The sequence below is a fragment of the Lagopus leucura genome, unplaced genomic scaffold, assembly GCF_019238085.1.
Source record: "Lagopus leucura isolate 7727_CA_CO unplaced genomic scaffold, USGS_WTPT01 Super-Scaffold_73, whole genome shotgun sequence".
Lineage (NCBI taxonomy): Eukaryota > Metazoa > Chordata > Aves > Galliformes > Phasianidae > Lagopus > Lagopus leucura.
The window spans coordinates 52,126,064-52,144,329 of NW_024962252.1; the positions used below are offsets into that span (position 1 = coordinate 52,126,064).

At 38.8% G+C, this 18,266-nt stretch overlaps 1 protein-coding gene across 4 annotated transcripts in view; it reads right to left on the reverse strand.

Moving 5' to 3' along the window:
• Positions 1 to 18,266, reverse strand: part of SYNJ2 (synaptojanin 2) — a 66,125-nt gene that overhangs the window by 42,699 nt on the left and 5,160 nt on the right. For 3 of the 4 annotated variants that reach the window (XM_042889849.1, XM_042889842.1, XM_042889868.1), the window contains exons 2-4: positions 14,118 to 14,204; positions 5,078 to 5,348; positions 2,501 to 2,729 (exon numbers count right to left, since the gene is read on the reverse strand). In XM_042889849.1, the coding sequence (XP_042745783.1) occupies positions 2,501 to 2,729; positions 5,078 to 5,348; positions 14,118 to 14,204 (587 nt within the window). Of the gene's footprint in view, positions 1 to 2,500; positions 2,730 to 5,077; positions 5,349 to 14,117; positions 14,205 to 18,266 lie in introns of those variants that run through there. The other variant, XM_042889859.1, reaches the window with a different exon arrangement.

Consider the following 18,266-nt stretch of genomic DNA (forward strand, 5'->3'; position numbering starts at 1 on the left):
ACAGCCCCATCCAACCAGATCTTGAACACTTCCAGGGATGGGGAATTCACAGATCCTCTCGACAACCTGTACCAGTGCCTCACATGCTCTGAGTGAATAATTTCTTCCTTAAGTCTAATCTAATCTTTTTCAGCTTAAAGCCATTATCCAAAGGCTTTGATAAAGCTTTCTAGTAAGCCCCCTTTAGGTAGTGAAAGGCTGCACAACCAGTACAGTCAGCTTCAGGCTGAGCAATCCCAACTCTCAGTTTGTCTACACAACAGATGTGCTTCAGCCCCCTAGGCCAGGCTACGAAAAATGCGGGCAAACTGGGAAAAAAAGAGATATAAGCAAAGAGCCATCCACATCCCAAATAAGAGCCACTGAGCAGAAAGTTATGTGTGTAATATTGTGCACGTTATGAGAATTTCAGGGGCATTAAACATCACAGGAAGACCAGGTAATACGAGTTTGTGACTCCTCCAGGCTCTTCAGCTAAGCAATGCAGTACTGTCACATCTAAGGTAGCTCTACATGTGTACTTAAGCAGAATCAGGGGAAGAGCTTAAAGGTGTAACATCAAGGCAACATCTTAAAGGATTGCTGGATTTTAGGCAAACAGGTGTCAGAATGTATGCCTACAACATGCAGTGGGGTAACATAATTGACAGAACTGAGTAAATTGCAACACTCACACAATGCCAATGTCACGAGGAAATACAGTGCTCAAGGATAGATGCTTGTGAGGTGGGACACCATCTTGAGTAGCCAAGCATAGTCTTACAGCTATAAATCTTCTGGAAAAGGTGAAGGCAAAGCTAGAAACTCAACTATGTCATGCACAGGAGTGTCACCAGTCTTCCCTTCTGAAAATCATCTAATTTATTTTCATTGTACCTGAATATACACATAGAGATGCATATGTACATACAGATAAACATACTATGCTACATACATTATTTTACAAAGATGCCCAAAAGACACTGAAAACAAGTAAGTTTTATGAATGGATCCTTGTTCTTTGTGAGAACTACTACCAGCCCAAATATCTATTCCACTTATAGAGACATCCATTTCTGTATTTTAAGTATGATATTTCTGACTCCTAGTAATTTCAGTTTTGATTCAACAAGGAAAGCACTCATTTCAGCTGGTAAAGATTTCAGATTCTTCAGGGTCCAATGCTTTTTCTTCATTTTCAAAGTAGCAAGCACAGTAAAACCAACAGGCTGTTATTTTGCTTTGCTGTGTCAATCAAATGAGCCTGTTGAATGTACTTCACTCGTATATTTCCTCTCAGCATCAATTGGAAATAAGGTTTCTACTACATATTTACAAAAGCTGTATTATCTGTCTCTCACTGGAGAGAAAGCCCCATAAAGCAAAGGGGCATGTAAAGTCTCTTCCAAAATGAGTTGCACTGGAATTTGCCTAAATGTGAGAAGATTGTGTTTTTGCTTTGTTTTCTTTACTAGTCAAAGATGACTTGACTACTAGTGACCACAGCTCCTTTGCTAGACAGTTTCCTTCTGACTAGTATGATATATTTCAGCAGTAGGAGTTCCTCTTCACCATAGTACAGCAATAATCTTAACACCTACCCTTTTATAAATGTCCTCACTGTGAATGAGGCATAAGCCCTGTGAGACAGGAAATTTGTAATTCACCTTCATTTAAAGCTGAAAAACTTACTGCAGAAAGAGATGACTACAATTCAAAGCAAGTAGGAGTAACTTTACATTCCAATACATGCATTCAGAGAAATTTATTTTCTCCTATTCTCCTATTTCTAGGAGTCTTTGTCAAGAGCCAGAAGCAAACATCAGCTGAAAATCACTTGCAGCATCCCTAACAGAATCCTTTTACTTCAGTGCAGTACTATTTATGCCACTATAGTGCAGGAGACTTTCAATGGCTGTTCCAGGAAACCTGGCAGTGGGGACTACCAGAGGTACTTTAAAAGAGTGAAAGAAAGAAAGTATAGAGACTTTTGCTTTATAATAACTCAAAGTAGTTATCTGGTATGGTAATTACGATGACTTTAAGATTACTTTAAAACATATGCAGAATGCATTAAGAAAACAATATTTATTCTGAAATAGATTTTAAAACATCCTTTTGTTTAATACTTGTACACAGGCCTCATGACTAATGCTAAGTAAGCTGCATGCAATTAAATACCTTCTTGTTAAACATGCTGGTTTCACACGAATTAGCACACAGAGCTCGCCGTGTCTTTCAAAAACCAATGTCTGTACTTCACCACAATATCAAATGGCCATGACTTTCACATTCAGGAAAAAAAAAAAATAATCAAAAGTATGGAAAAACCAGAAATGCAAAAAAAAAAAAGGATTGTAAAGAAACGTGTAACGGCTAAGAAAGAATAAATAGATCCGTTGTGGAATAATATTTAAATATTCATTGAAATAACTTGCTGAACTCCTTTAATTCTTGAAAACTCTGCCCCAGTTACAGTAGGCGACTGAATTATTCAAGGCTATCAGATACATTCACTTACCTGCTCTGTCTCAACAAAGTTAGACACATGTCCATCATCATTGAGCCCTCGAATGTGAAACCGGGCAGCAGCAGCTCGCTCACAGCTGATCCGAGAGATAAGGCAGGCTTTTGCCTTCTTGTGGGAAGCGTAAACAGTGCGAATATCCACTACACCACAGATCACTTTCAGCAACCAGTCTGAACAGTTCACCTGGTAGTGTTTGAAGGGAACATGCAATAGCTGGTTCCTGCAAAGTTCAACAACATACATAACTGTTACTCAATAAAGTAAGGCAGGCATGGATCCCATCACTCAACAATCACTAATTTAAGCAATTTATATTTTGTGACTTCTTTTCTGTTGCAGTTTCACCTTATCTAAAATGAAGAAATATCAGGAGAAAATCCTTGTGTACTAACATGGTAGAAAAAAGCATCTCAAATTTTAATAGTACGCTACTGTCACATATACTCTGCCCCTCTGGCTTATAAATTCAGGTGCAAATGTTGCTTCTTCTAGCTCAAGAAATACATAAATTTTGAGCAGTATTTTTCTTAAATTACAGTGCTGTTAAACTAATTACTTTTTGAACAGTGCTGCCTAGACCTTAACAAACGTTACAGGATGAAGGTCCACTTTAAATCCCAGCAAGATTTTCAGGAAAACTCCAAGCAGAAACTGGACCTGTCAGTCAATGGAGATGTCACAAAAAGTGCTATTAAAATTTACAAGAATGGGTGTTTTAACCTTCAATTTATTTTAAGACCAACAACCCAAGAAACCTATCATGCCTGGTTAGCAGTGATGCTAGTCTCCTCTATTGTGACCTTTTCCTTATTCCATTTTTCAAAATGTGACTTTCATCACAGATGAAGGCAGAGAAAATCCCTCACGTGATCATTTATTGCTCCACAGCAGATCTCTTCAAGAATTATTACATCTACAGAAAAACCCTGAAGGATTATATTTCTGGAGTACAACATCTCTCTGAATAGGTGCAAGACAATCTTACATTTTTAAACTGATATGCAACTGAAAAAACTCCAAAACAATTTGAGGTACATCCCTTCCACCTTCTTTTCCTAGCTCTACTCAAAGAGGAAGTTTGAGTGAGGGCTCAGGCAAATTCCAGTACTTTTTTTGTTGTTGTTGCAGTTCAATTAACAAATGAGTTGCATTGCTTTTAATTAAGCTTGTCTGAAGCTTTTTTAACATTTCCCATATCACATAAATGCCTCAAGGTAAATTTTCTTTGGAGCATTTTTTTGTGCTAAATGTGATGTCGTCACCATTCATCATTGTTCTACATGTTCATTGTTCTACACTGTTCATGAAGGGGTTCTACATTGGAACCCCTTCATGAGCTACCACTGGATTAGCCAGAAACAGGAAAGGATATTCAGAAGGTTCAAACACTGATTTTCCAAGAGCTTCGAAAGATGATACAGGTAAAAAAAGGTTACTTTATAAGTTTTTATATATACATATATATATGTATATTTTTTTTTAAATGAGGAGATACTGCCACCTTCGGAGTTTCTACACTGGAACACAGCTCATTTGTATATTGTATCAGACTTGACATGCTTAGAGAGATTTTTGAGCTTTTCTGATTTTGCATGATTAGGAAAGTTGAAAGCAAGTTTTACATATCTCCCTTCTGAGTGAAAATGGCAACTCTAACCTTTATAATTTGAAATAACATAATAGCTAGAAAGGCTATTCAGACTGAATGAACTGCTCTCTCATGTTTATCAGCCACTATGAATTGTTTTGCCTATTTTATATTCACCTACTTCAAGCCACAAAACGTATTGAGGCCACAACCTCATTTTTCTCCAGTACAACTATGTTTCCTATATATCTTTCTGTGTAAAACAAACAAAAAAACCAAAATCATAAACACTGCCAGAATTTGTAAGGAAAGTCTGTCTTTATGGTGAACCCACCTAACTGATATAAAACCCAAAACTTGTGTTTTCCTTTCCACTCAATTGATATTTTCAACAAGAAATACTTGTACTTTGTTTTATAGGCACAGTTAGGATTGCAGAGCAATGGATCACTGGAGTCTCCTGTGCAACATTTACACTGAGATGCAAACATGTTAATATTGATGTTTTCAACACAAAAACTAGGGCACTTATTGAAGGATTAAACTACAGTCTCTAAACTCATACATTTTTAAGACGTATAAGATATGTCAGCACAGATGACGTGATTTATGAAAAGTTCAAACAGAGGTTAATGTCAGACAAATGTTAAAGCAAATTATTACTGCAGGGGAAAGTATTCATAACTTGCAGAGGAGGATTTCTGTAGTGTGAACAATAAACCTTATTTCTGCTGTGCTTTTAAGACATTTCCAGATATTAGAATTGCATTTCACTATCAGATTAATTTTAATTAAATGAAAGTTACTTTCTTGACCCTGCTTTACAATGAATTCACTAAGGTCACAGGTCATGTAAAAGGATGTGACAATGAAAGGTGGCACATCTGGAACACACGTGTTCGTTTGTTGCTGAGGATGTTTGACCTGTAACACACAGATGGGGCTGACAGTAGACTTGGGTACAAACATGCAGTACTAACCAGAAGAACCAGTTACCGGATTCATAGAGGTTATCACCCTGCTTCTGAGCTCGCACAGTCAGGTCAAAGTTTGAGCCTGCATTAGGCCAGGAGAAATAGAACATCCCAGAGTTCAGTATTTTCCTCAAGGCAGTTACACGCTCCTCTTCCTTTGTTTCTTCCTGGAGAGGACAGAAATCTGTTGCAGTAATTTTGTAAACTTCAGCGTCCAGGATTTTTCCCACCGACGTACAGCCCGTCACCAGGACCAGAAAGTGCAGCCGAGCGTTACCTAGAAGGCGATAGTTACAGAAGTGTTACAGAAGGACACAGCTATTTCGTTTCCTTCTATCATGTGTAATGCTGACAGGGCTCCAGCAGAGGACAGCACCTTTGCTTCAGGAAAGAAAAGCAAACCACAAGCACATCATCCATGCCCATTTGCATTTCTGAGTTCCTTTTGACTGTAGGTAAGTGAGTAAAATTGCATAATAATCCTCAATATTTATACATATCCACCCTCTTCTGTACCAGATTAAATTTCCCCCTCTTAGTTCATGAAGTGCAATGAGCTATCTGTCACATCACTACTCAAAAACAAGTTTCATCCCCCAGAGAACATACATTTTTCATTGGATTTGAATCAAGGAAAGATAGAACACTGGTCATTTGGTAGATTAAGGACATTCTTTGCTGCAGGTTTTTCAAAAGAATTCCGAATTTTAAAGTTACTGAGCCTACAAAGGTTTCTGCTGAAGCTGGCTGTGTTCAACTGTTCAGAAAGATTCTGTATTACCAGTTCTCAAGATTTACTTCTTTTGGATCACCAAAACAGAGTGTACACTATTAGATGACACCCTCAAACATTGTTAGAAATTATTCTATCTCTCACAGTTGTGGAGAGGCTGAGACCATGAAGCAGCTGAACTCAAGGGCCCCAAAACTCAAGGATAAATTTTGACGCTCTTTAGTACATAGAGCAATTTCAACCTCTCTAAAATGTTCACCCTCTCTAAAATGATAAAGTAATTAAGCAGCAGCGTAACAATTGTTCTGAAAATGCTGGTTCTGCCTGGAAGAAACTCATTCACTTAAATTGGCCTCTTATGGAGGCAACGTCATCCTACTAAATAAGGTTAGTAAGAAAAGGTAGAAGCCAAGGTAAGCCAAGATTTACTGCTCTGCTAAAGCAGAAACAACAGCTGACCTGCTAATAGCCTGTCACCGGGCCCTATTTAGCTAAGAGTTTAGTGACAATCTGGCACAGCAAAGTTTCAAACAGCAAAAGTAAACACTTTAGAATCAGAATAGTTCAGGTTGAAAAAGACCTTAAAGATCAAGTCCAACCACAACTTAAGCATACTACCTTAACTCTAACAACCCTCCACTAAATCATGTCCCTGAGCACCACATCCAAATGGATTTTAAACACATCCAGGGATGGTGACTCAACCACCTCCCTAGGGAGCCTATTCCAGTGCTTAACAAGCCTTTCTGTAAAGAAGTGTTTCCTGATATCCAACTGAAATTTATCCTGGTGCAACTTGAGGCCATTTCACCTTTCAGATATTGAAAGAGAGCAGTAAGGTCTCCCCTCAGCCTCCTTTTCCCCAGACTAAACAGCCACAGTTCCTTCAGTCTCTCCTCGTAGGCCATATTCTGCAAGCCCTTCACAAGCCTTGTCACCCTCCTTTGGACCTGCTCCAGCACCTCAGTGTCCTTTCTGTACTGAAGTGCCCAAAACTGAACACAGTACTCAATGTGAGGTCTCACCAGTACCAAGTACAGGGGCAGGATTACTTTTGTAGTCCTGCTCACCACAGCATTCCTGATACAAGCCGGGATGCCGTTGGCCCTCTTGGCAACCTGGGCACACTGCTGGCTCATATTCAGCTGACTGTCCATCAGTACACCAAGGTCCCTATCTGTCAGGCAGCTTTCCAGCCACTCCTCCCCAAGTCTGTAGAGTTGCCTGGGGTCGTTGTGACCACAATTGCAGGACCCAACCAGCTTAGCAGGACTGCTCTTCAACTGTCCACAGTGGCCCGGCATTCAGAAATGCAGACAAGTTCCTTTGCAACAACTAGCTTGCTCCTGCAATGTCAGCAGAGCCCTTGCTTTCAGATCACTGGTAAGCCACAAAAACTGGAGTTGGAGCTGGCTTTCAGCAGGGCTACAGTATTTGTGTAGGCACAGGGGACTGAGATGGCAGGACAAGGTGGGAGATAGGATTTTATTCATTCTGCTGTGTTCTGCTGACTTCAGTATTGCATAAAGGCCAGTGTAGGTGGTATTTACTAAAAAGAAAAACAAACAACTGTTCATCACATTTCTTTCTGTAACAATGGTATGCTGTGTTCTCCTCCTTGAGTGTTCTACAGCACATTTTCTGCACTTTTGTAGACAATGCTATAGGGGAGGACTACAAATACTTATAATTTGAAAGTTTGTTAATTCTTTGCACATGAATGTGAATAGTTATAGAAGATTAAGAGTAGAAGATAACATCAGTTATCACCATGGTAGTTTATACCCAACTAAATTCTGATTTGCAACCTCCAGAAGAACCAAGGGTCAGCTGTCTTGCAGGAAAGCTGATAGCTTCTATGACTTTGGTAAAACTCTGCAATGCTAATCAGCTCAGAGTGAACTCAATTCATGACAATTTGAAAGCAGTGCATAGAAACGCTGTTAATATACGCCTTACTATCAATCAGTTTCAGAGATAGAAAATAATTAGTGACAGGCTCAGAGAGCTGGCTGGCTCAGATGCTGAGGCAAGGAGCACAAGCACTGCTCCAGTCTTCAGCAACCTTTCCCAGAGTGCCTGGGGCACTCTGTGCTGGTGAGGAAGATCCTTGCCTGATGTTGCCTGACGGGTGTGCCACTCTTGTCTCCTTGCAATATCCTAATGACAGTGCTCACGCCTGTGCCCTGCCCTATCCTCACCCACAGCACGGATGTAGCCACAGGGTTTGGAGCAGCAAGAGGGCTCTGAGCAACCCCTCACATTCCTAGAGCCTCACGCAACAAAATTAATGCTACCAAAAGATTATACAGCTATTCACCTTTCAATTATGTCTCCGTTAAAATCTAAGAAATTATTCACCACTAAGCTATGCAGCTATACACAGCAGAACACGTTTCTCCACGTTTCCCTCATTGACAGGAATATCAGTTTTTGATTGGGAATCTCTTCTTTCAATCCCAAATCTATTTGCTCACACTGTCTCGACCTCACGTCTCTCTTTTGATGCAGGCTGCTTACGATTTTAAATAAAATGATTACTACATTGATCAAGCTTGTGATGGAAATGATAACTGAGCTACCTGCACTTGATCTTTTAGTTAGGCATTTTCTCAGCTTGAAAATGCCAATTCAAAGGAAAAAAACATAAGGGTTACATCTCCAGATAGTACCACATTTGGCAGAAGCCTAACATTACCGCCACAGGACACTTCTGCTTGTTTGTCAGTCGCTGACACTTAACCACTTAACACGGAAACAGATGTACCAAGCGCAAACACACTGCTAGAAATTGCTTTGATTGCTTCCCTCAGGACAGATGTTGCTGTTACTGGCGCATGCAACTTTTATAAAAACCAAATTTTAAATTGACTTTCTCCATTTCTAAGACTTGCAGATGCTACGTCCTTTGGTAACTGTTCATTCGGTGGAAGAAAAATAACATTTTTAGCTGACAGGAATTTACTCAGAGATTCTTTTTGTTCCTACGCAATTCATTTTTATTATCCAGCAATTCCTACAAAAGAATGTGAGAAGCTGCATTCCTGGCTTCCTAAACCCTCCCCCACAGAAAATCTCCTGCTCTCAACACAACTTAGAATTTCTGACAGTACAGGCATTTGTGAGGCCACAGCATGAGAAAGTGAGGATTTTTTTGTAATGAAATTGTTTTTGCTGAGCTAACTATGAAAATACCACAGTGCTAATGAAATAGAGAAAGCTGAAACGCAGACATTCCTTAAAACAGCCATAACTACTTCATTAGTTCCTGAAGCTTTAACTTTTCAAAACCACAGCTCACTATCATTTCCAATACTGTAATTATAATAAAAATATTGTTACTTTTTTAAAATTTGCAGTGAAACTGTTCCTATGCAAATAGCATTTAAAGTACCATGCTAGACGGGTCACCACAAAAATATATCATACAGTCCAGTCAAATCCACCTGGCAGCAGCATTATGAAGCACACTATGAGGCTACTGCCTTTGAAACAAGCTTAACAGTGTTCAGAGTATTTATATTTGTTCTGATCAAAACATCTATAGCTAAATGGATTAAAAAAAAAACAACACAAAAACAAGCAACACCTAAAGTCAATAAATGAGCAGTCAAGCCAAAACCAAAGTTATGTCCTCTCTGGAGGTCCTTGCACATCTGGAATAGGAGAACAAAGTCCAGTCTTATTTCTTAAAATAGGAGCCCACAGCTGTTATCACACACACACCAAAAAAAAAAAAAAAAAAAAGTAACTGGTAGAGATACAATGGGAGGAAAATTACACTAGTTTGTCCTTGATGTCAGTGCACCCTGCAGTAACAGAAAGTATGCTGCATTCAGCTGGCAGCTGCAAAGTGAATGATAAATGGGACCAGCACTAAGGTTGATTAAAAGCATCCCAGAAAACAGCAAACTTCTTTCCTATGGTGTGATCGGGGCTCCAGGTCTGGCACTCACCCTTCATTCTGTATCCATAGCCACATCAGCTTGCTGGACGCTCACAACAAGAAAGTTCTTTCTTTCTTTCTTTTCTCTTCTAAAGTTTCACAAATAACGTGGTGTACAATCCTACTTTGAGAGCAGCCATAAGGAGAAGGATTTGGGGCAGCCATTTGAAGAAAAATTCAACATGAGCCAGCAATGTGCGCTTGCAGCCCAGAAGGGCAACCGCATCCTCGGTTGCATCAATAGAGGTGTGACCAGCAGGTCAAGGGAGGTGATTCTGTTCCTCTACTCTGACTCATGAGATTTCATGTTGAGCACTGTGTCCAGCCAACACAAGGACATGGACCCAGAGGGTCCAGAGGAGGGCCACAAAGATAATCAGAGGAATGGAGCACCTCCCCTGTGAGGGAAGTAGGAGGCTGGGGCTATTCAGTGTGGAGAAGAGAAGGCTTCAGGGAGACCTTATAGTGGCCTTTCAGTACCTGGAGTGGGCATAGAGGAAAACCGGGGAGGAACTTTTTATAAGGGTAGGTAGCAACAGGATGAGGGGAAATGGCTTTAAATTGGAAGAGGGTACATTTAGACTAGATATTAGGAGGAAAATCTTTACTGGGAGGGTGGTGAGACACTGGATAGATGAGCCCAGAGAGGCTGTGGATGTCCCCTCCCTGGAAGCATTCAAAGACCAAGCTGGATAGGGCTCTGAGGCAACCTGGTCTACAGGGAGGTGTCCCTGCCCAAAGTAGGGGGGTTGTAACTAGATGTTCTTAAAGGTCCTTACCAACCCAAACCATCCTATGAAAGTGATTTAAGAACATTAAGAACTGCAATAGAATATCACAAATGTAGAAATCTCTAATTTCCTCACGGTTTTTTTTTTTTCTCTGAATAAACATTTGAGTGAAAAGTGAAGTTTCTTACAAGATCATTATTTTGCCCCATTACAACTATAAATCATCACAGTAGTCTGTAAAGAACACTTCAGAAGAAATGTTAGAAATGCACTGTTCCCAGCAATATGTGCTGAATGCCCTATTCATTAAGTTGTACCAGATAGGCAGAGGAGGAAGAACTTTCTGGCAGAGAAACAAGACAAAAATAACTTCTGTCCTTATTTGCTTTTTAAAAGCTCTTGTGAAGCCAACTACTTTAATGGAATTTCAGCAAGCCTGCTGCAGGAAATGCAGTTCTGGTACGTCACACCTATAATGAGCTGCAGTTTCTGTATTTAACCTGTCTCCTTGACTCATGACAGTTGTCTCCCCTGTATTCTGTGGGATGACTTCAGAGGTGCCGGTTATGTGATACTGTTTAAAGATGGCAATATTCAGTTCTGACTTTGTCCTTTTAACTTAAATATTCCACATAAAAACACCTTTTAAAAATGAATTCAGTCCAGTTTTTGATCACTCTTCATTTCAATATTCATGCCATTTTCTCATATTCCCTCAGCATGTTCCACTTCCACAGCATTTTATCTCCTCACATAGCTCTACTTCACTTTATAGTCTACTAAAAAAAAAGTCAAAGGTATTATTGCCTCTCATCTTTCTTCAAAATTAGCAATAGAGTGTAGCAGATGATCTGGTTCTAAGCAGCTAGCTGAATACCTCCAGTGAAATCTGTATCAGAATCACAAAAAGAAATTAAGTTTTTCAAATGACGTTTTTAGCCTCAAAGATGTTCTTTCACTTCTAAACACAATTATATATTAGGAAATGTACTTTGTTGACCTCTTTGCCTTTGAAAATTCTTCCTTTAGGCTGTCAAACAAACACACTGCATGTACAAGCATAAGAGTATATACAGACAAATGATGTCAGAGTGCCTCCCTAAATACAGCAGCTGTACTAAACTACGTAAACTACATGACAATGATGTCAGAATACTAACTTCATATGCACCCTCCTTCCTGACATCACAACGTCTAAACCAAACACTGCAAAACCAGCTCATTGCTGAAAATGTATTTGCTGCAGCAAGATCTTTTTTGGTAGCAAAGTCTTGGATGAGATACAGCTCAGAAACACAGTACAATTCATTCTGCTGCCATCTATGTCACAAAAGAAAGTAGAACTTAGTGAGTCATGTTAACAGACAGAAGTACATAGAAGTGAATGTTATCACTGATGGGAAACATCAACTTTGTGAGTCAGCTTCACATATTTCATCTTTTTTTTTTTGAAAAGCATGATCTACTCTGGCAGGCATACAATGTGATTTATTTGGATTCCTAAGTAACGATATTTACAGATTAATTAAAGTGCTCAGAGACATCTTTTCATGTCTCGAAAGAATCTCCCCTTCTGCTCTACAGATAGACTCTTTTAATATCCCAGTGGAATGCACTTTTTAAAATATTTTCAGTCAATTTATTACTTATGATCTACACATTTTCAACAGTAAGCAAAAAAAAAATAGTGACACTCCTGATCACTGATGGGCAGTGAGGAGCTGGCCAACTATGCTCATGTTTGCCGTTGCAGATATTTAAAAAAAAAGTTATATTGCATGCCTTTCTAGTGTTAATCTTTTATATAAGCGAAAGCTAAAGGGGTGAAGGCATACTTACACATCAAATGGAAAATATGAGACAGGAAAAAAAAAAAAGGGGCTACCTTTTTACTGAAATAGCAGGTGAAATAGCAGGCAGGCAATCCTCTTTGCTTTTTAAAACACGCTTTGCAGCAGACAATGTTTGCTTACCTTTGCTTACCATTACAGCATGACCCTCCTGACTTTTCACTCAATCACAATTAGGAGTTGGCCTCTAGTATGAATCTTTTTTAATCCAATTACCAACAAAATTTTTAACAGTGCTTTCCAAAGGAAATCCTGTACCAGTACTTGTAATTTAACACTAGAACAAGACAAAGGAGCAGTGATAGAGCTTAGAGAGGAAAAGCCTCACACTTTACAGGCGTTGAAGCAGATGTTCAAGAAGTAAGGACACAGGGAGCACAGAAATAAAAAGGAGAAAATAAGGTTGAGTATATTTTATACCTCAGCTGAAATTAATTTCTTTCTAATATGAAGCCAGATAAGAAACTTTTAATGAAAGATATGAAGTTTTTAATATGAAACCAGATAGATTTAGTTTTCATCACGTACAAGAAACTCATCTGTAACCTGAAGAGCTTGACCACATTCCTTTACTATTACAGCAGGTTTAATTAGACTCCTATGAGGAAAAACAGGTCCAAGTGCCAAGAAAAAAAACAATCACAAGCCCTCCATTTTTAATTGCATTAACAAATGGATATAAATCTTTATAAAAATGCATAATTAATTCCACAAGAAACGCAACAAACAAAAAAGCCCGCGTTCATTTGAAGAGCCTAGACAGACACAGAGTTTTAAATGCTGACACATAAATCTTTTGGATTGCAGCCACCTCTTCTGATCAATCCCACATCACATTCCAAGAGCCATAAAATGGCAAGTGAACTACAAAAAGATACACTTTACGTACTGATTTAAATAAGGCAGTGCTCATGTCACTGTAGTCTTTGACAGATTCCTTGATCAAGCACCAAGTTGTATGGAAATCAATACTGTCATCCCCTCAAGTCAAAAGTAAGGCTTACATTAAGAAGACCGTGGGAGCAAAGCTAATGCTATATTCCTTAATGAGCACAGATAGGGTTGGAACTGTACAATGCTTTAATATCATCAAGCTTTTGTTTTAATGCATCCTATTCATCAGTAGATGTGAATTCTGCTTTGCAAAATACTGTCACCTTCAAATCAATTATAGAAGTCCTCTTCCTAAAACATGCTGTTTCCATTAAAATTCCTGTGGGCAGTATAATAGCAAGTCCTGTGCTAAATCAAGATTCCCAAACTGTACCAAAATTGAAAGTAGTGATAATAAATATTCCTTACATTACTAGCAATATTAGTTAAAAGCCTGAAGTTAAAGGCTTGCTTCTAAAAATCTTTATCCATAACAATTTCCCAATTAAAGGCAATTGGGCATTACAGAAAGGATAGGGCTGTAGCACTGCAGTCTCAAATAATCATAATTTTTTACTGTTTAAATACAAACCTTCATAAATAAAAAATAAGAAGGTAAGAAAACAGAATTTGCCTCGAAGAAATGTGGTAGAAAAAAAAAAAAGACAATCATCTTCAGGCAGTTAAAACAGACAAAACAAAACAAAACAAAAAAATCCAAAATTCTTGGGCTATCACTTAACAGTATGCTTTTGGCACAGCATAAAAAAGAAGCAGATCTTTTCCAGACTACAGATAACAGACTGCAATTAGCTTTCACATGCTAAGTGGAGAACTTGAGCCATTTGGCACTACAGCATGCCAGTGTTGTCTGGACATTTTTATAATCTCAATCATACAGACAGTCACTTACCAGATTTAAGCTGAAGCTCTCCTAAACAGCCATAAGCATCCATGAGTTTTTCATATTGTCCTTTAATTGCATCCTTTTCTTCTGGAGCTGAGGAGCAAAATGAAAGACAGCAAACCTTAATTTTTGGTTCTCATCACATTTTAAGATTGCTATAGTCTACAGCAATCCACTCCTGTTGATCTCATTCAGAAAGCAAAACCACACAGACAGCCCTAAAACCTTGTAAGAGCACAGTCATTAAAAAGAGATGGGACAAAAGTGCACAGCCTTTCCACGTGCCATCTTAAAAGAAAGAAAGGGGCACTCTGCCCTTCTAGAAAATGTGATAATTAGTAATGCTCTAGTTCTACAGTGGAGGTGTTAGCAGATGCCACATCAGTTTCAGAATTCATAAAGGAACGTATAGGCACATTTGAACTTCACACTGTTCTGAACTAACAGCAAAAGAAAAACCCAAACACGATTGTCTGAACATAAGCTAAAATACAATCTATCTTTTTTGACATACAAAAAGAGATGGATTCTGTTTCCAGATTCTGGCAGTCTAATTTCTAACAGAATTGGGATTTTTTTATAGGAGATAAGGGAGATAACACAATTCAATGCAGACACACATCAGATGTTGATTTCAAGAGAAACTGAGCTTATACCTTAATAGAATAAGAATTAGCTGTTTTAAAAGAAATAAATAAGAGAACCAGATACTGTTGCTAGACTTGTGTATTTCTGCATTAATTGATCCCAATGGGCACAAGCATTAAGCCAGAACATGGTCAAACATGTCCCTGATACCTTAATGCAAAGATAATCTCCTGAACCAGCAGGTATGTATTTCCCAACGAGGAGCAAACAGCCTCCTGAGTGAGTAAAACAGTAACCCTCAAACGCCCATTTACTTCTTGACCACAGATGAACAGATACATGGCACTTTCAGAAGTTAGCTAATACTTCAAAATCTTCTGCTACTAGTAAGCTTCAGCAATTGAAAAAAGAATCTAAAACCTTCTGGCCTAACAAGGACAAACTGAGCTGCCTGCGATGGATGACAGAAGGAAAAGAAGCAGACTTTTCTTTATAAACCTGAAGATGCAAGGAGCTCAGAGAGAAGCATGGGAAACACTTCCATTTGCACAATTCCTGTAAATTCCTGAAGAGGCAACTCTTACGAACAAAATCAAAACATATTTATCTCAGTTTTAGCATCTGTCACAAATAAGGAAAAATTGTTAATTTTTTTCTGAATTCTGTTTTTGCCACCAGACTTTCACAATGTATCTATTTTGCTTTCTTACAAACACTGAGTGAATCACAAGAAAGCAGTAAAATGTTGATACCACAAACACCAATGAAATAAAACGTAAGCAATAGAAAGAATAAAGAGATTTCTTTTGGGTAATGTGTATCTCTAGGCAGCAACAGTCCAAGTGTTCTGTTATAGTACTTGTTTAGGGCTGGGCCCCTCAAAACAAAAACCAAACAAAAAACACCAAAGCAAACTTATGCAAAAATTAAAATTTAAAAAAAAAAAAAAAAAAAAAAAAAAAAAGTTTAGGTAGAATATAACAATGTTATATTATATATATGAATATATATATGTATATCACAAAATCACAGAATCCTTAGGTTCAAAGGGACTTTTAAAGGCCATCCAGTTCAACTCCCCCACAATGAACAGGGACACCACAGCTACATCTGGTTGTCCAGAGCCTGATCCAGCCTCACCTTGAGAGCCTCCAGAGACGGGGCATCAAACACACCTCTACGCAACCTGTTCAAGTGCCTCACCATCCCCACTGCAAGGGACTTTTTCCTTATATTTAACCTAAATCTACCCTCTTTAAGCATGAAGCCATTTCCCCCTATTCTATTGCACAGACCCTGAAAAAGAGTCTGTCCCCTTCCTTTCTGTAGCTCCCCTTTATGTATTGAAAGGCTGCCATCAGGCCACCTCAGAGCCTTCTCTTCTCTGAACAGCCCCAGCTCTTTCTAAAAGTGTTAAGCCTTCCTCATGTATTAAATAAGAGAAAAAGAGTTTAGAAAATTGATATCTCACTTCACATCATCTCTAGTATCTAAGAAGAAGCAGCAACAACAACACACTGGCATCCTCTTAAATTTCTTCTCTGCCTTAGAACTTTGTTTTTGTTACGTTTAAAAGAAAAAAGGAAAAAAACATAAACAAAATTCTTGCTCTAAATATTCCACCTTCGGAAAGAAAGAGGGAGTGACAGAAATAAGGAGAAATTCTGATCTTAGACTGAGGCAGAACCTTACAACTTGCAGGCAAGGCACATCCTGGAAGCACTTAAGCAGCGCAATACTAACAGTGAGAAGCACCTGGCTCTAACACATACAGAAGCCACCAAAGTTTCCTAGGCAGTGGCAGCAGCCATCAGCTCCTGGCATGGGACATCCCATGTGCACAGACCTGGGCTTTGCCAACAGCAGTAGAGGAACACTCTTGCTTCTGGGCAGACCATAAGACTGAATATTTGCCAGCATGGCAGCAGCAGTTGGGGTTTCAGAACCAAAGGAGCCAACTAAAATTGAGGAGCACCTCCAACACAAAGCTGCAGGAGGCTGCTGGGCTGCGCTGCCTCTCTTTCTCACCAGATAACAACTTCCCAAAACTTCTATCATACAGCAGATTCTGATACTTATTCCAGAAGACATTTAGATTCATGAAACCAAAGCAGGGACAAAATGCTTCTTCCCTGACCAGCTCCATGCACTCTGGATACAGCTCACTCCTCAGGCCAAGAAGAAACAAACCCAGCCAACACATCTGTGCCATATGAACACATAAGCTGGGAGGCCGGAGTATTGTAGTGTGTGGAGACCAAATTTTTGTGAGGAAAAGCATCTATTTGTTATAGATACTGCAAGCTCCTATCCCACTGCACTCCCTGGCTATATTCTGAGACGATGCCATGCTGCTTGAGACAGGGACCTGCTGTCCCAAAGAAACTGATACAATGAAAGGATGACCTGAGTGTGACTTTACAAGGACACTGCAGAGGGTCTGAGTCAATTTCATATCTTATTACTAGAAATAATTATTTGTAAATCTTCAACATTTCTTATTGACATCTCATCACCAAACCTTATATTAAGACTATTGGCTAGCAATGTGAGGACACAAAAGGGTTGGAAAGCAAACAACTTGAAAAAAAAAAAGAAATAAAAAAAGTGCTATTGGATAAAGAGCAGAGCTAAAGGGAAAAATTACTACAGAATTCTAAAGTACTGCTGATATACAGGGGGAATATAAAACACACAGAACAAGATTGAATAATATTGTAAATACCATCTTAGTAGAAACATTTGACAGCTAGCTACATCCAAATACACAGCACTTTCCTAATCAGTAACATGACAATCATTGCCGTGTTTTCCACTTAAAGTTTTTCATGTCCGAGTTTTTATTGTGTAAGAGCTTTCTCAAAGCTCTGAAATGCAGAAGCTGTAAGTGCTGTCTACTTTAAAATCTAGGATGAAGAATGGGCGTTTAACTACATAATGCCCACAAGTAAAATCCTTTCTTTTTCAAGAAAGGTGGAAAATATATGTATATACATATAGTTAATAAAAGGAGGTGCTACAGAAGCTGATGAAATTCACCATGAGGTTGTGTTTCCTGGGGAACAAGCTGACTTTCCCAAACACACAGTGCATTTGTTTGGTGTTTAACAATGGCTTCAGGTAGCAGAGAGTACATATAGAAATTATCAAACTCCTCTAAAGCTTCCCAGTAGTATTTTTTAGCAGTCTATCCTTCCACTAAACATATAATTGAGTACCCACCCTTCTGCACTAATTACAACTGTGTTGTGTGTTCGTAAGAGCTTTATAGAATTGCACACTGCATGCATTCCTCACGATCTTTAATACTATTTAGAAGCTTCTGATGTACATAATATGTAAGGTTAGCACGTTAGCTGAAATTCTCAACTCTTGTGAAACAAGAGGGGCGCAATAATTCAACAAAACCAAATTATAATAAATTCTATCAAAAGTGAGCTATTTCAAAGCAGAAAATATTTCAGAGCCATGCAAAAAAAAAACAAAAACATACTACTATCCAAGTGTGACTTCCTGCTTACAAAAGCTGCACATTTGATGTAATGTCTAGCAGCAATTGGCCAGGTG